The sequence below is a fragment of the Aethina tumida genome, chromosome 1 (assembly GCF_024364675.1).
Source record: "Aethina tumida isolate Nest 87 chromosome 1, icAetTumi1.1, whole genome shotgun sequence".
NCBI lineage: Eukaryota > Metazoa > Arthropoda > Insecta > Coleoptera > Nitidulidae > Aethina > Aethina tumida.
Window position 1 is genome coordinate 49,422,427 of NC_065435.1, and position 25,502 is coordinate 49,447,928.

A 25,502-nucleotide genomic window follows, 5' to 3' on the forward strand; every position below is an offset into this window, starting at 1 on the left:
TATGAAGATAATGATAACCTGTTAAACTTTACTTTTTAATTCATTTTATCAATTTAATTATTAATAGTCTGGAAAAAATGAACAAGATCTCAAAATATAACTTTATTACTAAATTATCCAGGGATTATAATTAAAACTAGTCAATCAGTTTATAAACTTAGTAAAGAGCTATTTTGTGATAACAGAAATTAAGCTTTTCCCTATTGTGGAGAGTAATATGCATAACTAATATTTTAAATATCTAAGTTATTTCAGTTACTGCTGAATTACTTGAATAATGATTGAGTTCGTCATCTTTCACTAACTAAAAACCTAAAGAATTTTACCTCAATTATTTTGAGAGTAATTGATTTTTAAAAATAAATTATAATTTTATTTGTTCTTTAAAAATCTTATGAGCAGATTAAATTAATAAAATATAAATCACATCAGAAATTTGAATGAATGAAAATACAATAAGAAACGATAATGATTGTGGTATAATTCGAATTTGTCATCTTTGACTCATTTTCAAAAAATTTCAGAATTTTCTCAGTTATGTTGGGAATAATCTATTATTGAATATAAATTACATTTTTATTTGTTCTTTAAAATTATTCTGTTACTTTTTCGTAAAATCGTTCTCAGAATCGTATTGAAGTGCTTTTAAATGACTTATATAAACCATAGTTACTAAGCTCTAAATTAAATGACCACATAGATTAACGAGAAATATTAATTTATATCTAAGTAAGAACCACGGACAATATTCTTAGAATACTCGAAAATTTCACAACAGAAAACAATAATAATAATTCCAACTTCTTCTTCTTTGACTGACTCAAGTGTTCAAAAATTTTAAGAATTTTTTGTCAATGATTTTGGGAATAATCTATTTTTGAATATAAATAACAGTTGTATTTGTTCTTTAAAATTATACCGTAATATTTTCGTTAAATCATTCTCAGGATAATAATTCGAGTTTGCCTTCTTTGACTGACGTTTTTTTTTTTTGAAATTTAAGAATTTTATCACAGTTATTTTGGGAATAATCTATTTTTAAATATAAATTACAGTTTTATTTGTTCTCAAAATTATACTGTAATTTTTTCGTAAAATCGTTCTCAGAATTGTTTTTTTATGAAGAGCTTTTAAATATTGGTATAAACGAAACTAATCTGTAAATTAATTGACCACTTGGAATTTTGACTGATCCAAATAAAATGATAATATATAAATCAGAAATTTGAACGACAAATGTTATATATATTCACAACAAAAAACAATAATTATAATAACTTGAATTTGTCTTCTTTGACTGACTCACGTCTTTAAAAAATTTAAGGATTTAATGATCACTTGGAATAAATTTGTATATTATCTTAAGTATTTTGAGAATAATCTATTTTTGAACATGAACTATAATTTTATTTGTTCTTTAGAATGTACTATTTATTCAGATCTTTTACAACATTCTACTAATGGAAAATATACCACATATAATCAAATACATCGTAAAAGTATTATATTAGATCTAAATAAATAGTTTACGAACAAGCATTATTTAGTTTTTAATTTCATAATAAATTCAGAGAAACCGCATAGTTAATTTTAAACGTGTCTCGAAGGATAGTTTCAAGTTGTTTCCAACTAACACCATTTCAATTTTAATATTTAACCAATTATCGATTAGAAATAAACTTTCGCTGTCGTTCGGTCCTTTGCACTGACTGAGTATCGCTTTTACATGTGATGTAAATAAATAATGAATTAACGAAGTGAATTTCCTTCGAATTTTACACAGTATCGATGTCAGGTAAATTCCGTAACTAATCTATAATGCATTTGGCATTTTAAAAATTACTTAAAACTTTCGATACAATGTAGGTTAACGGGGCAATTTTTAACGAAGGAGATTATGATATTTTGTATTTTAAAAAGCGGGAATCGAATATGTAACGCGGAATATATGTTTTCCTCGCTCACGAGTAACATCTGAATTTCACCCGGCGCATACGTAAATATTAATATGATCGCCATAAACTGGCGTAATTCGAGAAATAGGTTTCAAGTAGCATCACGACCTCATAACGTATCTGCCAGACATGTCCCCGTATTCCAATAAACATTCTCGTAATATGAATTCTTTATTGTCCACTTCCAAATAAAATAAAATAAAACAAAAAAAAAAAATGCGTTTTATATTGATTTAAGAGCCCGCCGTTATGGATATTGACTTTCATAAAATTTATTCACGTTTCCGTAACCTTATTTGTTTCACGCGAACGAGACACAATTGGAGAAAAAGTGAGAGTCCACAATTTCACAACCGCCCCCGTTTTCCGGGTTCGCGTTCCGACACAATTAAAAGGTGGATTTAAATTCGTATCCGTAAAATGAAAATTCAATGTTCCGGAGGTTAAATTGTGGCAACGACCGGTGTTGATTTTTAATTAAAACTCGCGTTTCCCGCAGATATTCCGCAGAAATGGATATAAACCGGAGCACAACGAAAACCGATGCCGCAACAAGCCGAACGGTCGTCGACAATCAAAATAACCCGAAATGTGGCCGGTGCAAATGATTTTTTATTGTTTATTTAATTATGGATGGACGGCGGTAATTATAGTGGGCACCACATTTTAGAAACGATTCGTTTTTTATTTAATTAGCTAAGTGCGTCAGTTTTCCTTGCCAAATTTTCCCTAAATATGTATTATGATTATAATATTTTCGTTAGACAAACAAAAATAAACCTTCATCATTTTACTGCAAATCTCAATTACTGAGATTAGCCGAATTGCACACGATTAAGATTAGACGCAAATTTTACATAAATAACATATTTACTTATATAAATTTAGTTTTATTCACAACCATAAATTTTTAAGAAAATAGTGTAATTGAATAAACGTGCAAAAAAAGCAACACCTAGAAATAATTGATTTATTCCAATTTTTTTCAGAAGAATATTAACCTATTACAGAATAATAATTGATTAAATTATTAAACAAAAATCTTAAAGCATAAATTGTCACAAGCTAACAATGTGTCGGACTCCCTCTTTGATTAAGACACCCCTTGACGTGTCCTGGCATCGATCTATTGAGATTATCGACATTTTCTTGTGGTATCTCATCTTACACGAACTGAATCTTACGTTTTAGTTCATTAAGAGTCCGTTGGGGAAAGGTCTGAAGATTTGGGTGACCAATGCAGTGGAAGGCTTCTAGAAAGTTTAATGTATTCCTTGCAATATGTGGACGAGCATTATCTTGCTGAAAAATTAGTCAGAGATTTCTTCTCTGGATTAAAATAAGGTACCAACACTTATCGCAGGAACATCATTGCCACTAATAAAAGATGAAGGTGACCTGCTACTACGTCGTCTTCTTTCTAACACATGATTTTGGTGCATGCCCAACCAAAAGCATAATTCATCACTAAACACAATGTGATTCCATTCCTCATCTCACTGTTGACGTTTCATACCCAAACAAGGGCGCTAACTACGTAAACAGATCGAGTACCAATTGGCCTACCTTCATTACCAAAAAATTCATCAACAATCACCCGCGTTGAACTCTTAATGTTATTTAGGACCAGTAATTTAAAACTTAAACTAAGTGAACTATATTAAAATTTCATATATTATTTATAAATGATGTAATAATTTTAATAAAATGTTGTATTTTTAAATGCATTTATTAATTATGTTACGATATTTTTAATTTTTATAAAAAATGTTGGGCGCCAATTTTTATGACAAATTTTTTTATCCCTTATATTAAAATTAATATTAGTGGTCAGAATATTATCATTACAATAACAATAATCATAATAAAAGAATGTTACTAATAAAATGTTGTATTTTTAAATGCATTTATTAATTATATTACAATATTTTTAATTTGTATGAAAAATGTTGGGCGCCAATTCTTATGACAACTTTTTTTGTATCTCTTATATTAAAATTAATAATAGTGGTCACAATAATATCATCACAGTAATAATAATCGTAATAAAATAATGTTACTTACAACACAATTTAGTCATAGCTTTCTAGTTTTTTAATTTATATTCACAAAATATACGATAAGTCTATATTCCTTCAAGCGACTTGAGTTGCTGTGATGAGTTCATTTAAATTTGTAAAATTCTTGCTCTCCTTCTTCTGCCCTCTTAACTCCATGATAGCCAATATCATATATTACATATTAACAGAAAACTAAGTACAAGTTTGTTTGAGATGCTTTAAAACAAAAAGTCGACAATATGTTTTCCGATTTACTTCAAATTTTCATTTCTTATTTCAATAGGCGTCTACTTGGATACCAAATTTTATAAAAATATATGAATGCGTTCTGGGTGTTGGATTTTTTTACAGTTAGTATATTATTATTAATTTATTCGAGACATCGTAATTTCACGAAAAGTCAATGTTAAAAAATTAAAATATTAATAATAAAATGTTCAAGGAACAAAATAACAGATAATTGAGTATTATTACTACATTAAAAAATCATGGTGGTTACTTATAAATAATATATTAGATTTAAATTTTAAATATGCCAATTACCCACAACTGATAGTAATTAGACAACACAGTTAACTGCCGTCTATTATAATTGCCTAATAGTAGTAAGAGTGTAAAAAACTTTCAGTACCGCTAATTTAATCATTAATTAAATTTTAATAATAATTTGAATAGGACCCATTACATATTCAACAAACAAGACAGTAATGCGAATCAATATCAATTTATTTAAATGAAACAATACACGGGGGAACAGAACGAAAACATCCGCGTCCTGAAAATGTTAATTTTTTTCAAGTGTGTCGCGTAATAACCCAAAATTTACTGCCTCTCTCCCGTAAACATAAAGGACATTAGGCGCCCGGATTTTTTTCTTTTTGCCCTTATAAATATCCCATCTTGTATACAAATTTCCTGTGTGGGCATGTTTTTGTTCCTGTGCTCGTTCTGGAGTGAAATCAGGAAAACATCGAATTTATAACTGTCAATTGCGTTCGTACGTCGGAAACTTGGAACAAAAGTGCCAGAAAGTTCCGTAGTAAAAATTGCAGGAACATAAAAAATTATTTACATGTGGAATTTTTTAAAGCATATTTAGCCTTGTTCTATTGTTGTAAATAAAAAAATAAAGTAATTACAGAATATTTCGATTGTTTATTTCGCTAAGATGAATTATTAATGTTGATGTGTTATTTTTTCAGATCCGTGCTTCCTGCGGCCAAGTCTATTTTGAAGTGGTAAGAATGAAATTAATTCAGTTAATCCCCAACGTCAATTAGTGTGTTAGCACTTAAATATTAATACCCTAATATCTGTAGTACGGATCAACATTGAATTATTTAACTGTTTATTACTTATGAGAGTCAATGTCACGGTATTGATTATAATTGTGTTATACATTGTTCTTTTATCAAGGACGCTCACTTACATAAGAATGCACAAGAAAATAAATCAGAACTATTATATTCGTAGATTAAATACGATTTGAATGTGCACGAATATCTCTAACAATGAGGGATTTTTTTAAATGTTTTTACGTTTTAACGTTTGTATTAAACATATTTGAAACGTTAATATGTTAACACACAATATTTGCACATTCACCATGTGGTCACGTAAACTTTAATTCCCTTAATGGTCATTTAGTCCATGTGATGTAATTAACTGTAACTATTTTGTTCAGGTTAAGGTTTCCTGAAATTTAATATATATTTTACATCCTAAAAATTAGTTTACCGAAGTCTCCACCGTATGGGGCTTCGTTAATGCTCACATGAAGTTAGTTACTTCCTTTAAGATGGCCGTATGAATTTTTATGAGGGAATTTTTAGATGATTCTCCGAGGTACTTTGGGACGAACCTCCACATACATATTTCATGTACCAAAACCAAAACGGCGTTACAAAGTTATTAGTAAGTTGTCGGAGATGAGTGGCTGTATAAAATTAAATTGGCCCGTTAGTTATTAATGCCCGACGCTCGACGACACTTAAAGATTTTAATTAAAAACCCGGGACGATTCAATTAGCACTCGATATTTCCGATACCGGGAAGCCGTGCTGCGTTTTTATTAAAATTTAAATTTGCCGAAGCGCCCATTCATTTTCATAAGGGACGGGATCATTGCCGTAAAGAATCCGGCCATTGAAAGGACCAATATTCATGGACGAAACATTGTGAAAACGCCGTCCGTGATCTGAATTTTCATTTGGCTCTTTTTTTTTGCAAGGCCACGGCTTAGTGTAATCGGGGGCAATCAGGAGAAATGATATGTATTTTGCCGACTGAAAAATGATTTCGTTCCAATTTTCGCATGCAAGTCACACTGCCAATAAGTTTTCGAAAGTCGCATCCCTTATAAAACGGTTTCACTTCAGGATGAAACCCGTGCTGCCGGATTTATCGCGGATGATCCCGGGAGGAGGTCGGGAATTCGCTCGGGTTATACGGTATGTAAACAGATCCGAATGTTCTTGGGGACGATTTGTTTAGGGCAACTTTCTTGAATTAAACACTTTTTAGTGTGTCACGGGACGTGAGTCCGTGAGACGGAATGTAAATTCGTTGCACTGGGGATTTTTAATTGTCTCAGTAACGTTATCTAGGTCGCCGACGACTCGGCAATAATCGGGAACGAATCCTGTTTAATAGTGTGTGTTTTAAACGTTTTGCCCTATATTTAGTTATAAATGGGTTTCGAGTTTCTTTAATACATTTTAGCCATTGACTCGGCAGGTGCGTGAGAAACGCCTACGCCGCTTATAAACGTGCCTGTCACGCAGATATTCCCATTTGTTTTTATTATTTGGTAATATTTTTCGTTAGAAACTAAGAAATCATTAACAAACGAATGATCAGTGGACAAATACGAAGAGAAATCACTCGACGATGGAACGTAATGGAAAGGGTCAAAAATTGGATCACGTCTGGCAGCATCATATGCACCTACTGCGTAAGTCTGTACGTGACAGGTTTCTTTTATATACTTTTCAGGGAGAAAGAAACAAGTTTGACGGAATGGTTTTCCGATATCTGAAATAAATCGATTCCCTGTTTTCAGTTCGTACTAGATGGTCATTAGTCCTATCTAAGCACCACATTTCACCCTAAAATGTCAACAGAATACACACGTTGTCAATATAAACATTTCTATAAATAAGTTTTTATTTACATTGTTTGCACGAAGTTACATAATATTTATATTTTTCAATATTTCCATCAATGCTACAAACTGTGTTTTGTCATTAGGAGTTTATTTTTAAATTTTAAAATATTTTTAATACTTTTAATGCTATCAATTATTCTATGAGTCTATTTGATTATCACGTAGCCAGAAAAATAGCACACATTACTGTTTAATGTTAATTAGGAAACGAATACCACTAATTAAATCCAAACAAAATATTTTATATTTTATTGACAATAATTACTCTGTAGAATAGAATATAAATATAGAACCAATCAATCAACTACTGGTCACAGAAATATTTATTTAATGAATAATTTATACCTAACTATTTACCTATATTAATAATAAGATTATTAATATATTATTGAATATTCTTTGTTTGTTGTTACCGCCTGCAAACGCTGAGACATGGATTTAACAAGATATCGACAATATTCATTGAAATTAAATTCCATGAGTCTTCAATTAATTACCACAATTCATCTAAATTTGATGGTTTTTGGTGTTTTAATCAAGACTTCATGTCGTTCCATAAGTTCTCATTTGTATTTAGATCGGTACTTCAGATTGGCCAATCGACCAACATCATTATTTTTTAACCAATTTTAAACAACTTTAGACACATGTTTTCGTTATCGTCATTATCATGCAAAAAAATCAATTTATCTGTAAATGATCGTTGGCAAATGGTTCTATTATATTACTTATGATCTGATCCCATTTTATTGAACTTAAATTCATCACTTCAAAGTACTTTTCGTTAAAATTCTGAGTAACTAATATATTTTTGTGCAAACATTTGTCTAGTTTCGATATTCTTTTTTGATAGAAATGGTTTCTTTGATACATTCTGATTTTATATGATTTAATTAATTCATTTTTCATTTGGTTAGAAAACAAGAAAAGCTTTCGTTTACTGGTAACTCCTATTTGTGTCTATGAAAGGCATTGGTGTTTTGTTAGGACGTTTTCTTATTGTATTTTCAAATAAGTGTGTTGTTTCATATTTGTTAATAACATTATAAACCATTTTTCGGGAGCGTCTTAAGCTTTTAGCGACGTCAGCAATATTTAGACACTGATTTTTCATGTTAATTATTCCCTTTTAGTGCACCTACTGGAACTGAGTTATTCAATAAAATAATATGAATGCTATTAAGAATAAATGCTTACTATTAAATGTATTGTTAAATAGTGCCACAAAATGCAAATATATTTGAATTTGGTACAAAAAATTAAAAACACGTATAGAATATGAAATATGTTTTATATTATATATATATATAATTATTTTATGAAAAGTCGTACAAAATTTTAAATTTTGTGCTAAACTTTAGACATAAATGTTGTGGTCTCAATAGCAAAAGAGCTAGATGGATAATGTTCAGTGAACAATAAAGTAGGCATCGAATATGAAATTTTTGTGGTGAATACGAGGCCAGTGAAGTTCAAAACATGAAATTTGTGAATTTATTTCATGATAAGCAAACATTTTTTTTTAAATATGCAAGAATCTCGCAAGAGTTATGTGCTCGTCTCCAAGAAATTTGGAACAATTTTACTCTGCATGATTGCCAACCATTGTCATAGTTGACACTATGTTGAGACGTATCCAGGTGGTAATAAGTTGAAAAAGAGATGTAACGCAGAGGTAATTTTTAATTTAATTTTCTTTCATTTTCTGTTTATAAACCATATTAGGTATTTCTTAACATTTTTTTTGCTTTGTTACATAAAAATATAATTTAATAGGCCAAAAGCAAATAAACGTTTCCAATCTAATCGAAATTTGTACTGATTTTAATAAATTTTCCTATTTGATTTCCTAAATTTCGTATATACGAGTATACGACGTACGAAAAAAAAAAACGCAACACCTAGATGTAATTGATTTATTCCAAATATATTTCACATATTACAGAACAATAATTGATTAAAAAATTAAGCAAAAATCTCCTGGCAATATGTGGACTGGCATTATCTTACTGCAAAATTAATCCGAGTTATCTTCTTATGCAGATAAGAAAATAAGGCTCTAAAAACGTCATTCACATGTCGTTGGTATGTCATATTACCACAAATGAAAACTAAACGTGATCTGCTACCATAATATTGTGATCATGACTCTTCACAGTAAAACGAGGTTTACATCTTTTTCTACGCCGCCGTCTTACTAACGCATAACCATCGTATATGACCAAGCAAAAGCGTGATTCATGACTAAACACAATGTGATTCCACTCCTCATCTCACGGTTGGCGTTCCATATACCAGTCACCTGCTGTTAGAGATAAGTCGAAAAAAGGGCGATAACTCCGTAAGCCAAAAGAATTTATATGGAGGTAAACAGATCGAATACCAATTGACCTACCCTCGGCAAAAAATTCATCAGCAATCATCCGCGTTGAACTCATCACCCTTAGGGCCAGTAATCAAAGACGTCGATGTTGTGCCTCTGTTGCAGCTCTGGGTCTTCCGGAACCTCTTTCTCTACCTCTTCTGCCCTCTTCACTCCATGATTACCAATATTGTATTACAATACTCACATTTCTGTTCAAACGTCGCGCTTCATGCAGGCCCACTATTCTACCTCTATCAAACTCTCTTAATTGGCTAAAATTATTTTTTCTTCCTACCCTAGACATATTAAACGTTTAGTATTAATTACTGAATATAAATTGTGACAAAAACTAAATACAATCTTGTTTGAGCTACTTTAAAGATATGAATAAAAGAAAAAACAAAAAACCGATACGTTTTTCTATTGACTTCAAATTTTAATATTTTAATCGTTTCTTATTTCAATAGGTACCTACTCGTATACCAAATTTTATAAAAATATCTTTACACGTTCTGGATGCGTTTTTTTACAGTTAGTATAACTGTCAGCATGTCACATTTGCAGATAAAGCACTCCCATTGGCTAAGTTAAATTTTTCAACACTTTGTATATCTACAATTTGCTATATAAACAACACAACATATTATTTATTTTGACTAATATTTATTTTCTGTTTTATATCAATATTTAACGTAAGTAATAAAACCTGAAATCCACCAAATTAAATTTGACTGTACTTTAATAACGTGTAACACATTTTCATATCTCAATTAATAAAGTCTACCTACATTATAATTATTATCCATTGAGCTACAAATATTAATAGACTAACATCAGTTGTTTGAGCATGATCACGAATGAATATTTAGTGGAAAGATTAGTTTGTAGAGCACGATTTCCAGCATCGCTATCTACAATGTACACTTGCATTAGAGCCCTAATAGGCACACAACAAACAACTTATCAAAATGTAAATTTCCAATTCGAATACGCGACAGAAATTTACTGCAATTACTGATATTGTGATATATCTAAGCAGGAGCTCTCCACAGCTATTCACCATCGAATGTCCTACGTTAATGAGTTAATATTCAAACCAAACTTCATAAATTACTTGTTAAATTTGCACAACTCTTTGATAACCTTAACCGAACTCGCAAATTTGATTAGTCCGGTCATGCATATGTTGGCAGGATCAAAAGTTCTTCGCCGACAATAAATTGATGTAGATACGATCCCGTTAAAGTTTAACAAAGGGAAATTGTGAAGTGTGTGCCGTGTTATGACATGAATTCGTCGGCTTGTTGCGACTAACGTCCGGGATTAAGTTCATCGGCGCGCCACGAAGTTTGCCATACCCCTAAATCGGTTAATTGAAAGTCTCGAAGCTAAAAGCAAAGTTCCCGAATCAGCACGATTGACATTGTGTTCAAGTTGTATATTTGGCGGTTTGTTAACCCGACTATCCGATTTCGTAATCGGTAATTGTGGGGACATTCATTACTTTTAAAATATGTGATTTCTGCAAATCTTCCAGTGTTATGCTATTATTTAAAGGAAGTAATTATTTTCGATTACGTTACCAACAATGGTTATAATTATAAGAACGCGCTGAAATTAACTATAGTTTTGTAAACAAACCGGTCATTTTCGATTGATGTTGAAAAACTGTGAATCACCATTTGTTAATGGCAATTCCTGTGTTTAAAATAACACGATTACTCAGGTATAACGCATACATGTTGTTATAAAAATAATTGATTGTCTAACTGTAATTCAATCGAGATCTCAAAACTTCGAACAAAACCGAGAGAGAAATATATTACGACAAGTCAATTTCATTTACTAAGTTTAAGGTGTATCGCAGTCCGACTTTGGAGACTACGCGAATTCGATCACAGAGATATAATGTCTATAACGTTGAATTTACTTCTGATTTACTGTTATTGAATATCGATTGACGGCAAGAAATGCAATTAAGGGGTTAAAGCGTTATAAAGTGCTTGTGATGGAGGTCAATAAACTGGAACAACAGCCCATATTTGACGTACAATGTTTAAATTATTTTTAAACTACAATAAAAATAAAATTTAACCGGAAAAAATAAAGAAACTCTTAAAATAGAAAATGTACATAGTTAAGCACCTATTAACTATGTTGCTGATTATGTTGAAATTACTCATCATGTTTTTAAATTATAATTAGTATTTGAATATTGAAATCGTCCAATATTATGTAAGCATCATCAACATTGACCTTGCTTCCTGATTTAATAGCTTTCTAAGTATATGCATATTTTAATTTGGAAAATCTATAAAAATCAATTATATTACAAACTGTAATTAACACTATTACAATTATTGTAACTGGTTATTAGTATTTATTTACTTATTTAACAACATTGTTTTTTACGTAAAATCCACATGTGTTGAAACTCAAGTTGCTTTTTTAACATTTTTAAATCCGAATCGATTTCAGGACAATCAACCTGCATAAAAATTGTTTTCCTTGGACTAATTTTTATTGGCATTAAAGTGCATTTAACTGAATTAATTAAAATAAGTGTATTTATGTAAGAACAAATAGACACGTATGTGTGTGTGAGTGTATATTTATCAAGGCTTTTATGGCATCATATTTATTATGCTAATTCGGTTTTGAGTGTGCTATAAAAACTTCGCTAAGCAAACCGAAAACTTATTTGTTAATCCTTTATGCGGATGGCTCTTTTAGACACACACACGCAACTTAAGGCAATGCCTAACCTTGAACGATCCTTTAATCCTCCATACATTAGCAATGACAAAGGCTACAATACATCCAACTTCAGCATTAGCCTATAATTCCGTACACAAAAACAGGTCTGTGTTTGTATTGTACGACATTTTATTTACAATTCACAAAACATTTTTAATCTCTCCGGAGAGCGGACAAAAGGAAGGAAAGTCAACATTTATCCTCGGAGGACGTCTAAACATGGAACTTTTTCCCCCCCTGGAAAAAAAACAGTCCGGGCATACAATCCGCATTATTACGTACTAAATTAATTTTCGGCCACCGGACAACGTAATTTATTAATGGTGCTGTGGCAAAGAAACAATGGGTCTTCAAAACTACTATTAATTATATTTAATGTTGATAAATTTAATTATCTGCGGTAAATACACCTTTGCCTCCGTTACGTAATACGTTTAAAGGTGAGATTTTAGCATAAATAACCTTTAAACATCATGTTGCGGCCATTTAAAATGGGTTTCACATCCTAATTACTAGAGTAAGCGAAACAATCTCCAGGAACATATTATATATTCAAAATATTTGTTGATTACATTAATTTGTTAAAAAAAATAAAATGGATTTCCAAGAAAACGGTCACACTAATGTAACGAGTTTTATAATACGCATTTTAATTCTACGGAAAATTCTGCGCTGAATAAACAATAATATGTCAGGATGAAAAGGCATAAAAATTATCATCAACGTTGTAATGTATGGCAAAGAAATGAAAATAGTGTAATAGGTATTTCGTACGTATCCATGTGATATGTGATGCTTCAAAGAATCACAATGTAATCTAAACCCTTGTTCTAATAATATAAGGTGTAATAAAAAAAATTGGCAAGTTTACTATATACCATCCAATGAGTGATTAATGGATTATGTGAATTCGCACATTAACATGCTTAGAAACAAGATTCTTGCTCAAAAAAGGCAAGGATTAATTGATTATAAAAATTATAAATATGCCTCATTAATATTTTAACTAATCTTAATGAATTTTAATGAGTGGGTGTTTACATAATCAAACTGAACAATTTCTTAAATTATATGCATGTTCTATTTAATTTAATATATTTATTAGCGACCTTTACCCATTGATTAATAAAACAATTGTAAGACATACATGTGTATTTATTTACAAGATTTAAATTTGCTCATTAATGTGTCACTTGTCCAGCTAATTTAGAGTAAAAGCTATGATATATATGCCACAGTTCATAGATCAATCTTGGTAATTGATATCAATATTTTTTTCAATGTAATTAAATGAAAACAATATTTTTTAACATGCAACACCTTTGGGAAATTTATAATAATAGAAAAAAACACAATTTGCTATAAAATTTGTTTTGTTTTAAAGTAATAATATACCCACACAATTAAATTGATACTTATTGTGTGTACCTACATTGTTTTTTACTTGGCCTAACAATAAACACTTTCTAATAACACTGAATAATTACAATCGATTGAATCAAGGAATGGTAATTGTTACGATTTAAGAAATATGAATGTTAGTTGATTTTCCTTTGTGTCGGAATAAACATGAAAATTCTAATGCTGTGCATTGCCATGGGCGCCTTTTTCTTCGGGGTGAGTCGATAATTGTCAATCACACAAAATTCTAATTAATACATTAGTAATCAGCTTGTTAATTAATAATGTGAAATAAAAAATTCACGGAACGTCCGTGCGGTTTTTAATAATTTATAGATAATCTTAATGATGGCGTAGTCAATTAATAGGCTGTATCTTTTCAAGACCATAAAAAATTCCATCAAAAATTTACGCGTTGTAAACAATAACAAAATGTTTATTAATGTAGTAATTGATTTTTTGTGATGTCACATCAATTAAAATCTAAATTTGTATTAGAATTACAATTGCTAAATAAAAACTTTGGACTACAACTATTTTTAAGGGACACATACACCTACATAATTAATGCTACATGTGTATTACATAAATAATTCTATAAAAAAATTATAAAACATTAATTCTAAAACAACCGGTTCTAGTAATATTTTTTGTACATTCTTGAGATATTATATAATAAATTTTCTTAATGTATGATTTTTTTATATTAATATAGACTGGTTCTTTCTTTGATCCATTAAAACAAAGTGAAATCAATAATTTGATAATTTAAGGGTATATGTAGTCCCTTGGGTTTGGCCTACATGTTGTTTATCTGCTTATTGGTCGAAATTTCAGCCCACAAATTCGATAACCCCCGAAGAATTGGAAACCCTAATAAAATACAGCAGGGATTGCAGAGGAGAAACCGGCGCCACAATTGAACAAGTGACAATGGCGGTGGCTGGAATTTTCGTCGATGATCCGAAACTAAAGACCCAATTTTTCTGTATATCGAAAAAACTGGGCTTCCAAAACGAAGAGGGCGAAATAAAATTAGAACCGTTGAAGAAACGGGTGAACGGCATTCTCAACGACGCCAAAAAGACCGATGAAATATTGGAAAAATGTGCGGTGAAGAAGTCCACCCCGGACGACACAGCCTATGACGCTTTGAAGTGTTTCTTGGAACACGGAAAAATAAATCTGCTAACGGCTTGAAGAGAGTACACAATTAAATGTATAAATAAGGAAGCTATGTTTTTTTAAATTATAATTAAATTAACATAATTTTGGTTGTTGTATTATGATAATTAAAATAATTTACATTAATAAATCTGATAATAAACATATACTTCATGTGAATTACACCATTCAAAGTCTGTCACGGGTATTAATTTGGTTCTTCCTTGAAATAGTTTTTTAACGACACAGCAAATTTACCTGTCGTCTTATCTTGCTCACCTTTTGATAATGAATACATTAAGTAGTTCGCCTTTGACCCGTATAGATGTTGGGTTTTCATATAAAACATACGGTGTCATACCCATGACTTTAGTTGTTCTTCACTACAGTCATAAAACACTTCAATATGAAACTTGCTCTGATTTGTGTTGCATTGGCCGCCATCGTGGCAGTTGAAGTAAGTAAATATTTTATCATAACATTGTAAATTCTCAATTTAAATAAGAAAAAATATTTTATTAGTGTTTCGACATTTCTTTATTGTGCAACTCCTCAAAAAGTGATTTAATATTTCTTTCGTTAATTCCTCCATCGAATATTTCAATTATTCCACATCACATAACACTTAATTAAAACATTTTAGTGCGGTGTTACCCCCGAACAACTGGCTAAGCTTATCGAATACAGCAAGGCATGCAGAGAACAAACCGGTGCCACGGTCGAACAAGTCACTAAAGCTATCGCCGGCGAATTCGAAGATGATCCTAAATTAAAGGCTCAACTGTTCTGCATCTCCAAGAAAATCGGCTTCCAAAATGAGGACGGTTCTGCTAACGACGAAATCCTCCACAAAAAATTGCTGACGGTTGTCAAAGACGAAAAGGAGACCGACGACCTCATTAAGAAATGCGCCGTCCCCCAAAAGACACCCGAAGAATCTGCATTCCAAACATTCAAATGTTACTTCGACACCAAGGGCGTGAATCTCCTCAGTTAATTTAATTTTTTTAGTTTTATTGTGATATGATTATTAAGACTTATTAAATAGCATCAGAAAAATTTTTGATTTTTTTAAACAATATTCCCTATAACTTTTTTTATTTTTAAATTTAATAACGCGTTGCGGTATAAAATAGTAAAATGGTATGCCACTGCGTTATTTTCAAAATATTAACCCTATACATTTTTTAAAATTTTTTGTGTTGCCACTTTTACAATATGTGACAATTTAATTATTTATATGTGTATAATGTGAACAATTTAGAGTTTTATTATATGCTAATATATTTTATTACGCTCCTACACACACTACCCTTAAAAAATAACATCAAATCTATAAATACTAATTTTGTGGTTAGTATAAACATATTAATAAATTTTTTATTAATATATATTAATTTATTACATACTCCACACACATGTTTATATTATGATACAAATTATTTGGATTTATAAATTTATAAGAACCAGGTGTTAGTTTCCTTGATCTCTTCATTAACTAAAAATACTATATTTTATTAGTTTATCTAATACGTTATTTCACCTAAGAATAAAGTAATATTATAATAACAAAATAAAAACTCAAAATAACTGCCAAAAAGTAACTTATTACGTTCTTATCTGAGATGGAATTGTTTGTTACTTACCACAAATAAATTATCATTTAAAATACCCTTTTGTCAATAAATTACTATATGTTGCTGAATTAAATTATGATATGTATAATTTGATATGAGTCATTGTATTAAAAGTTCCTACTATTTACGGTACCATTTAAAGTTAGAGTTAAACTATGATTACTGGTTCCAAAATTTTGGAACATTTCTCTATACTTTAATTTGTTTAAAATTATACATACAGAGAAATATAATTGTACATTTTATGCTTCAGAAGTTTGCATAAAATTTCCAGGTATTCAGTGGCAGGTGCGTAGAATTAAGTCACATGTCTTTATAGCGTTTAATTATATTGAAATCACAACGATAAAATCATTAAAAAATTAAATGTTATTAAGGTTGCTCGTATAAAAATAGACTACAGAAATAATTAATTTCTTAGAACTTGACTTGGAAAAGTAATTAATGCAAATTTTATGATGAAGACACAAAAATTATATGCAAATTTTAAAATAGGTTTCTGGTTATTACATGCACTGCTAGACCGAGTTAAAAACAAGGTAAATGCTTCAAAGCTGTTTAAAAACCCCGCAGTTTTGCATTTTCTATTAATATGTAATTGCTTTTCTTTTTCAAATATATAGTAATACCTTGTTTTAACAATAAAAAACGAATTTAAAGCAACATATTTTATTATTTTCTTGTTTAAATAACAAGCAAATTAAGCATTAACATTTTCGTTTTGCATAAAAGATGCATATCTTGATTTAGATTAATAGGGATGTTTTCGGCATTTGATTTATTTATAAATATTCATAAATATGAGTAACTCTTAAGATTTAAGTTTAGAGTTTTGTACTCTTAGCATATCAATAAATCAATCAGTATCAATGAATTAAAGAAAAATAATCGAAGTAGCATTATTGATATATTTTTACGTAAAAAGAAAAATTTTCAAAAAAGGTCAATTCTGTAATTAACTTTTATTTTAAAAAAAACGCTTTTAGAAGGAAGTTTAAAGTTAATATTTTTCATATTAAATATTAAATAAAAAAATGTTCCGGTTTAATAAATGTAATTTGTAAAAGAAAATATTGGACATTTTTTATATTTATTCCCTTGTCTAACTGTATGTCAAACAGTGAATTTTAAATAAATTAAAAACTATTAATTCTTAAAATATATACTTTTTCAGAATGATTTTCATGAATACGCAGTGTATCCATATAGATGATTTATCAACATAAAGTTGCACACGACCTACTATTTTAATTAAAATAAACAGACTAATTATTTTGAAAAAAATGCAGGAATCTTTGAGCTGATCAATTAATATATGTTCTATATAAATGTAATAAAACACATTAAATAAAATCAGTTTTAAATGACATTACACGGTGAAATCAATATTCCAACATGAATCCAGTACTATTACTTTGTTTTGTGTTCGCCATTACATACGTGGACGTAAGTTGATTACAATAGTCATAGGGAATATAATAGAGTAAAATATCGACCATACACTAATTTTAACCATCATTTGGACATACACATACCAAAGATTATTGGTTTATTTATAAATGATAAAGAATAAAGAAAAATACTAATGGAAATTAATGTGTGACCCTAAAAATACTTTATCACACATAAATAATAAGTTTATTATTAAATAAAACAAGTTAAAACCACTGGACCATTTTATGTCTTAGTGCACGTTGACCGTTGAGCAACTGGAAAGGCTCACAGAATACAGCAGAGCTTGCAGAGCCGAAACAGGTGCCACAATATCGCAAGTGACACGGGCCATAGCCGGTTATTTCGACGACGATCCAAAATTGAAAGCCCAACTGTACTGCATATCCCGAAAAGTGGGTTTCCAAAATGATGTCGGTGATATGGTGCTTGACGTGATCAGGGAAAAAATAGCTTCCATTATTACCGATCCTCATATGGTTGATGAACTGATAGAATTGTGTGCTATCAAACAGGCTACGCCTGAAGAAACAGCCTACATCACGCTGAAGTGCTATCTGGATAAAAGAGGCATTAATTTTATCCATTAATAATTGACCTGAATTATATATTATATTATTGTTTATCCCATTTTGTTATTATTTAGTATATTGTTATTAAAGTATCCATTATGCATTGAAGTTTTTGTTTCGTATTATTTTTTATGAAAACTAGGTCTTGAGAAAAATGCATTTAATTAGTACAAATATGAATAAAAATTTCAAGTATAAATTATTCATTATTTTAAAACTTTTAACATTGTACTTGTAGTTCAATGTTTTATTCATTGTCGTTTATGCTACACCTACTTATTAATTTAAAAATACATATTATGTAATTATATCTTGTTTAATAAAATTACAGGATATTCTATTAGAAATTTTTTTTAATATACAATTTTAATTAGGCGGTTTACTGGAAGTAGTACCCTTTTTATATATTATTAAGTTAAACGTAATTAGTTAGTGTTTAAAAACGTAAAATTAAATTTTAATTAAAAAACGTAATAAAGGAACGTGTTAAATAACATTCAAGTTTATTTCTCATACATACAGAGTGGCCCATTTAGGGTGGATGCATCCATATATCTTTAATAAAAAATTATATACATACATGCCTGAAAAACTCTAATCGATTAGGTTAGATTTTTAGGAAAAAAAAGTTCTCCATTGAACTTCAATATGAATTAATACCAAACCTGGTGGAAAATATTAATACGACTAACTTTTTTGAATATAAACAATGTTAAATATAATAAGAACAATTACATGGGATTCTAGAATTTTCGTTGTCCAACTATCAAATTTATATAAATTAATGTTACGAGGATATCTTCATTTTAAAAGAAAAGGTGAAAATCATTCAGATACCAATTACCAAATGAGTCTACTGGTATATAATTATTACTTGAATCTGATACACAAAATATAAAATATAGATTTTAAAACTTCTTTACATTCTAATGAATTGTGCATAATTGTGCTAGGTTTAAAAAAAAAAGTAAAACAACTACTTCAATCTTGGATCAATTTAAATATTATAATTGTTATCAATTACTATAACATAAATATTAAATATTTTTGAAATTTTGAAAATTTTTTGAAAATCATTTAAAATACAGTAATTTATACAATCTAACTGCATTTTGCTTCATCATTGGCTTGAAACTGCTCATTGTAAATGTGTAATTGTGCTTATTCATACCAATTATTGAATTCCCATCGATCAATTAATTATTGGCTGTAAAATACTATTTTTTACATATGTAATAAGGAAAAATGTACCTCCAGCAGAATCTGTATCTGAACCAATTTTATTTAAAAAGTAATTTATATTTCCTGGACTATTTTAGATTGCTAATTAAAACATTTTAACATTAATGCCCTTGTATAGTCATCATCTCACAAGAAATTAATTTTTTAGTTTGAGTCCATAGTTACTAATGTATTCTGTTGGACGATAATCCGGTATTATATATTAATAAATTCTTTTTGTTTCAGATCCTTTCAAATCATCCTCAAACAGGTAAGTCAGTTTTAATGAAATAATTTTCATGATTGTTTAACACCTTGATTAGCGCCAACAATTGGTGCAATCCAACGACCAATTATACAACCGCACCCGCGGAAATTATGAGCGCACAGTTCAAGGAAACTGTTTTTATATTAACTTCTACTTTTGTTATTTAAATTTGACCGCTAATTGTGCATCTAGCTTTGGTAGCTACATATATATAAGCACAGCTTATTTGAGACGCATCATTGTCCCATCGACAGCAGTGCAGTGATTACAAACAAACAAAATGAAGAGCTTCGTTGTATTCGTTGCCGTTTTCGGTTTAACTTTGGCTGCGGTAAATATTAATTTTAGTTAAATTTTGTTCATTTCCCATTTGATACATTTTCATAAGCTATTCAATTTCATAGCTCAATATTAACATTGGTTGATTAAAATTTATGCCTCAATTAGTTCAAAATGTAGCACATTTGATTTATATCATTTTTAATTCTATCGGATTCATTTTCACGCAAATTAATTTTGGTTTCGACCAATTAATTGATTTATTGACACTGAACAGTTATCCGACGAACAACGCGCCAAACTGAAAACGTACCACGAGGAATGCTCCAAAGAATCTCAAGTCGACCAAAGCTTGGTGGAGAAAGCCAAAGCCGGTGAATTCACAGACGACGATGGCTTGAAGAACCACATTTTCTGCGTGTCCAAAAAACTAGGTTTCCAAAACGACGCTGGTGAAATTCAAGTTGGCGTTGTCAAAGAGAAACTTGCCACTGTCATCGACGATCCCTCCAAAATTGACGAAATCGTAAAGAAGTGTGCTGTACAAAAAGACACCCCTCAGAACACCGCCTTCAGCACCATCGAATGTTACTACCACGCTAAACACGGAAATTAAGGGGAAAAATGGGCTTGTTTTAACTAATGATCTAGAAATAAATTTGACATAAGTATTTATTTGTATTATTTTATTGGAAAACGTTAATAGCAAATCAATAACTAAACACATAATGATATAAATATTAGTTCGACGAACATAAATTTTTATTTAAAAACTAAATGATAACCAGGGTGGTTTACAATAAATCATCATCAATCACGGCAAATAATTTAAATCTACTATTCAATTCATAATATTTGGAAATGATTACAAAATTTTAATTTATGTGACACACATTCGTATTTAATGAGAGTCATTTAACGCACAATTGGCACGTGATATTTCGAATTTAAACTATTAATTATTCTTCACAATGCATACAAAAACGAATTTCATTTATTGTTATTTTAAATTGTATATTGTTTGAAAAAAACTACACTACTGTGCCTTTTTTGAAGTGAATAAATTTTATTTCCTAGATCAAAAATTTCTTTTTTACTTCTAAGTTTCATAACGTGTAAAAACTTGGTTCCTAGACACCTTTAAAAATACTCTCTTAATAGGAAGGTCCTCTTCATCTCAGTTTTCCATTTTTTCTTCAGATCCATGTGGCCAAATCCACAGAAAAAAGTTACAGCCATCTAAAAATAGCTTTAGCAAAAAGTCGATTAGCTTTGGATGGCCGTATATGACAGAATCGAGATAATTAAGAAAAAAAGATATCAACAGAATACACCTCCACAAAAAATAGTTAATAGTTATTTAACCCCATACTTTGGAAGCCGTAGATTTGAGAAAATTTTGAAAACAGGTAAAATTTTAAATGAGGAATTGAGTTTAACGCTGATATCTATTTTTGTCTTGATAGTAGAGAATTCACAGAGAAGAATTCCGTTTGAACGGAATCTCTAAGTTATATAGAAGCTGAGATACAAATTTTTGAAAATGACTTAAAAATTGACTTTGATTTCAAATTTCAAAAAATTCTCCAACGGTCAGATTTGACCGAATCGGGCTCATATTTTTCAGGATCATATTTATTTCTGATGTACTTTCAAGGATAAAATCGGTGTCCATTATATTCATAATCTATCTCTTGTTCCACACCTCAATACCTCAAAGAAGACTTGCAGCTAGCATTGCAATTTTGGAATGTGACAATTTGAGGCAAAAATCTCAAAAGTATAATGTGCTTTACGAATCATTATCGACAATCTGGTAATGCCAATATACGATATGAGACTGTTCGTTTTTGATTATTCCTGCTACATGCAGGCTTGGTGCAGATGGTAAAGCTGTAAGCCTGTAAGGCCCCCGTATTCACCAAACTGCGACACAATTGAACGTGTATGGGATCATTTTTAAAGAGAAATTTATACTCAAAACCACCAGACTTAAAATTTGGAGAAACTTGCTATTAGAGTAAAATGACGAGCTATGGATCAAAATTTATTCGTCCACTCATTTTGAATATAATGATGGAAGCTGCAAAATAGTGATTAGAAAAGAGTCATGTTTTTATTTAATTAACTTCGTTTTGTTAATTTCCCCAAGGAATTCGGTGATATTAGTTTTAAAAGTTCCATTCTTGATGCAATTTTATTTGCTCTATCATGACTTCAAATTCCGAAACACTACAATGCATACTTAATACAAAATGACGAAGCACAATTGCACTGCAGAAATTAAATAAATTAAATTTAATTGCTATTACTTATATATATATATATCGATATTAATGTAATCTATTTGTTCCGTGTGATTGCATTTATAACTTATTTGCCTACACAATTGATGTGCTCAAGGGTATACGCATAAATTTTGTTTAATTAATAGATAACATGGTTAATACATCAATTGTTTCGGCAGTCCATTTATTTTTATATAACGAGAGTAATTACAGTCATTATAATTTTTACATTTCTCACAAAGAATAATAATGAACGCTCTCCATTCGTTACCAGTTTATTTAAAGAAATATTTTTATCAGTAAACATTGTATAAAGGAATGTACATTACATAGCAATTATATGATGAGCATCACCAAACACTTAACCCAAGGCACGATGATGGTGCTGTTCAGTTAGATATTATCGACGCCAAACAGGTATTGCGAGCGAAGTAACATCAAAGCAGGCACAGTCCTGATGGAACCGCCATTGAAATGATGAGGTGTTTAGCGGAGAAAAAGAAAAAGCTACAACAGTGATATATTTATGAAAACTTCTATAATGCATACTGTCATAAAATCTTGATTTAAATTTTTTATTTAATTATATATTTAATCGTTGGTGGAGGTTCGTTTTAAACCGGTTACAACATAAAATTTATAATTAAGATAATGTGAGAGATCTCAATTTTGGTAGGATTAAGTGTATTTTCCTAACTGACGCGAGAAAAAGTGGATTCATAAATATTTAAAACCAGTATAATTTAATTAAAACAGGAAATTTTTGCTCCAAAAATAAACGTTGAAAACATATTTTTTAAATAATGATTTAAATATCATAATGATCAGATTCAGTCATTGTAGTATTTATGCCTAATTGGAAGAACATAAATCGTCATACATAAGACAAATTAGCATCATTAATTATAATTAATTGGACTTATTTGTTCCTAGCAACGAATATTAAAGTAATGACCTACAATTATCAATAAATTTTGGAAGTATATATCCAAAATGGAACAAAGTTCAGTTCTAATAACACAACATGGCGAAATTGATTTTAGTTTTGTGTGCCTTATTTGCGGCCGTTCTTGGGGGTGTAAGTCAATTTAGTAATGAATTAGTTTATGCATTATCTTAGTTTTGTAGAATTTGACGGAGGATGATCGTCACAAAATCTTAATAATGCACAACGAGTGTGTTAAGGAGACTGGCGTGGATAGATCTCTAGTGGCAAAAGCCCTTACTGGTAACTTTTCGGATGATCCAAAATTTAAAGCACAGTTATTTTGCATTCTAAATAAAATCGGCTTTCTGAACGAAGCTGGTAATGTCCTTGCCGATAATATGAAAGAAAAACTATCTTTGGTGATTGGAGATGAAAGCAAAATAGAGCAAGTAGCTGCAACATGTGGTGAGAAAAAAGAGAATCCAGAACAAACTGCTGTGGCGATGATGAAGTGTTTTTATGAAGAAAAAAAGAAATTAAAGCAGTGATATATTAAAAATAGTTGGCTAATGATATGTTCTTTGTTTTAATGATTGTATTAAATTTGCATATTACTATATTTATAAGTTGTTTTTTCCTAATCCAAAAAATCTATTATATAAATTAATATATTTTTTACCTCAACAGCTCGACCATTTCTGAGTTAGTTATCGTACATTCAATTATTATACACTATACTATTTACATTTCATAGGAGAACTGAAAATCCGTTACAGGCCATAACATTTTTGCTCTATTATACAGCTCAATGCGACGGCTTTTTGCGAGGCGTTTACCCATCATATCCTTTGAAGTTTTCAAAGTGTATTTGAAATATTGCAAATCCACTTTGTGTTCCAAATTGTTATGTATCCCATAAGAGAATACTCAAAGAAGCTTGGAAAATAACCACAAAAACTATCACTGGAAATGTTTAGTTTGGGAAAAGATATCTCTGAATAATTATATTTATAACGTGTTTTTGATATCCGTACTAAAACAACACAAAATATAAAAGATCTAAATTTCACTACTACACAAATGACTGGATAATTTTTTTAACAATAATAATTGATATTAAAAAATAATATTCTTTTATCATAATTTTTCATTTGACTGAACCCATATAATTATTTTATTATCTATATGTTCCATTTTTTTTGTTTAGTGTAGCATAACATTTTGTACATAATTTCCCATCTAAGGTAATTATCAAAATGATATAAAAACATCCGAACAACTGAAAAATGTCATCAGAATAGTGAACAAGTACGAAAATGAAGTTTGTTGCGTTCGTGGTTGCATCAGTTTTAGCCATTTGCCATGTAAGTATTCACTGAAAAAATTATGTATTGGTTTTACATAATGTGAACTATAGGGAGGCGTATTAAACGATGAACAAATGGCTAAGGCCATGAAACTCCACGAGGAGTGTCTGAAAGAGACTGGAGCGGATCCGGCAATTTGCCTGAAAGCAAAGAACGGCGAGTTCGTTGACGATCCGAAATTGAAGGAGCAAATTCTGTGCTTCAACAAAAAAGCTAATTTCCAAAACAGCGATGGAAAATTCAACATAGACATCATCAGGTCCCACATAAATCAGGTGCTCAAAGACGAAAAATTAACTAACTCTCTAGTGGATAAGTGCGTGAAAGATTTGGACACACCACAAGAAAGTGCATTCCAAGCGGCGAAATGTTTATATCCTTCTGAACATAAGCTTTGAGTAATTCGATGTGTGAGGCTGTAGAAAAATGAAAATATTACTAGAATAAATGTATTTGATTATACTGGTGTTTGATTGATACGTATAAAAAAAACTAGAGTGTGGTTTCACCTTACCGTTTCTTTAATTTCTCACACACTAACTAGACTCGTGATTAATAGATTAATTAAACGAATAGAAATAGTATCGGATATCGTGATTCATTGTACCGTTAAGCTTTTTTC

The 25,502-nt window shown here is 30.0% G+C and overlaps 6 protein-coding genes across 9 annotated transcripts in view; all 6 read left to right on the forward strand.

The window, feature by feature from the left end:
- The window catches only part of LOC109595351 (calbindin-32), a 94,856-nt gene that overhangs the window by 5,954 nt on the left and 63,400 nt on the right, over positions 1–25,502 (forward strand). For 3 of the 4 annotated variants that reach the window (XM_020010693.2, XM_020010700.2, XM_020010716.2), the window contains exons 2-3: positions 5,218–5,253; positions 19,997–20,021. The gene's annotated coding sequence lies outside the window, so the exon portion shown is untranslated. Of the gene's footprint in view, positions 1–5,211; positions 5,254–19,996; positions 20,022–25,502 lie in introns of those variants that run through there. The other variant, XM_020010708.2, reaches the window with a different exon arrangement.
- On the forward strand, positions 13,760–15,065 carry LOC109595406 (B1 protein). The gene is made up of 2 exons (XM_020010757.2): positions 13,760–13,920; positions 14,542–15,065. The coding sequence occupies exons 1-2, from the start codon at positions 13,873–13,875 to the stop codon at positions 14,902–14,904; spliced, it is 411 nt and encodes a 136-aa protein (XP_019866316.1). The 5' UTR covers positions 13,760–13,872; the 3' UTR covers positions 14,905–15,065.
- LOC109595498 (B2 protein-like) lies at positions 15,176–15,927 on the forward strand. Its single transcript, XM_020010865.2, has 2 exons — positions 15,176–15,325; positions 15,512–15,927. Exons 1-2 carry the CDS (start codon positions 15,275–15,277, stop codon positions 15,863–15,865), a joined length of 405 nt encoding a protein of 134 aa, XP_019866424.1. The 5' UTR covers positions 15,176–15,274; the 3' UTR covers positions 15,866–15,927.
- LOC109595099 (B2 protein) lies at positions 17,855–18,637 on the forward strand. The gene is made up of 2 exons (XM_049970378.1): positions 17,855–17,951; positions 18,194–18,637. Exons 1-2 carry the CDS (start codon positions 17,901–17,903, stop codon positions 18,545–18,547), a joined length of 405 nt encoding a protein of 134 aa, XP_049826335.1. The 5' UTR covers positions 17,855–17,900; the 3' UTR covers positions 18,548–18,637.
- On the forward strand, positions 20,192–20,972 carry LOC109595507 (B2 protein). Its single transcript, XM_020010877.2, has 2 exons — positions 20,192–20,349; positions 20,575–20,972. Exons 1-2 carry the CDS (start codon positions 20,299–20,301, stop codon positions 20,911–20,913), a joined length of 390 nt encoding a protein of 129 aa, XP_019866436.1. The 5' UTR covers positions 20,192–20,298; the 3' UTR covers positions 20,914–20,972.
- LOC109595514 (B2 protein) lies at positions 24,830–25,340 on the forward strand. Its single transcript, XM_020010890.2, has 2 exons — positions 24,830–24,877; positions 24,931–25,340. The coding sequence occupies exons 1-2, from the start codon at positions 24,830–24,832 to the stop codon at positions 25,276–25,278; spliced, it is 396 nt and encodes a 131-aa protein (XP_019866449.1). The 3' UTR covers positions 25,279–25,340.

Bases quoted from the DNA above. Each gene is read 5' to 3' on its own strand.
- LOC109595099 (XM_049970378.1), top strand. From the start codon at position 17,901: ATGAATCCAGTACTATTACTTTGTTTTGTGTTCGCCATTACATACGTG. The intron at 17,952-18,193 runs GTAAGTTGATTA...TTTATGTCTTAG, and splicing joins TCGCCATTACATACGTGGAC to TGCACGTTGACCGTTGAGCA.
- LOC109595514 (XM_020010890.2), top strand. From the start codon at position 24,830: ATGAAGTTTGTTGCGTTCGTGGTTGCATCAGTTTTAGCCATTTGCCAT. The intron at 24,878-24,930 runs GTAAGTATTCAC...TGTGAACTATAG, and splicing joins CAGTTTTAGCCATTTGCCAT to GGAGGCGTATTAAACGATGA.
- LOC109595498 (XM_020010865.2), top strand. From the start codon at position 15,275: ATGAAACTTGCTCTGATTTGTGTTGCATTGGCCGCCATCGTGGCAGTT. The intron at 15,326-15,511 runs GTAAGTAAATAT...AAAACATTTTAG, and splicing joins CCGCCATCGTGGCAGTTGAA to TGCGGTGTTACCCCCGAACA.
- LOC109595406 (XM_020010757.2), top strand. From the start codon at position 13,873: ATGAAAATTCTAATGCTGTGCATTGCCATGGGCGCCTTTTTCTTCGGG. The intron at 13,921-14,541 runs GTGAGTCGATAA...TCGAAATTTCAG, and splicing joins TGGGCGCCTTTTTCTTCGGG to CCCACAAATTCGATAACCCC.
- LOC109595507 (XM_020010877.2), top strand. From the start codon at position 20,299: ATGAAGAGCTTCGTTGTATTCGTTGCCGTTTTCGGTTTAACTTTGGCT. The intron at 20,350-20,574 runs GTAAATATTAAT...GACACTGAACAG, and splicing joins TCGGTTTAACTTTGGCTGCG to TTATCCGACGAACAACGCGC.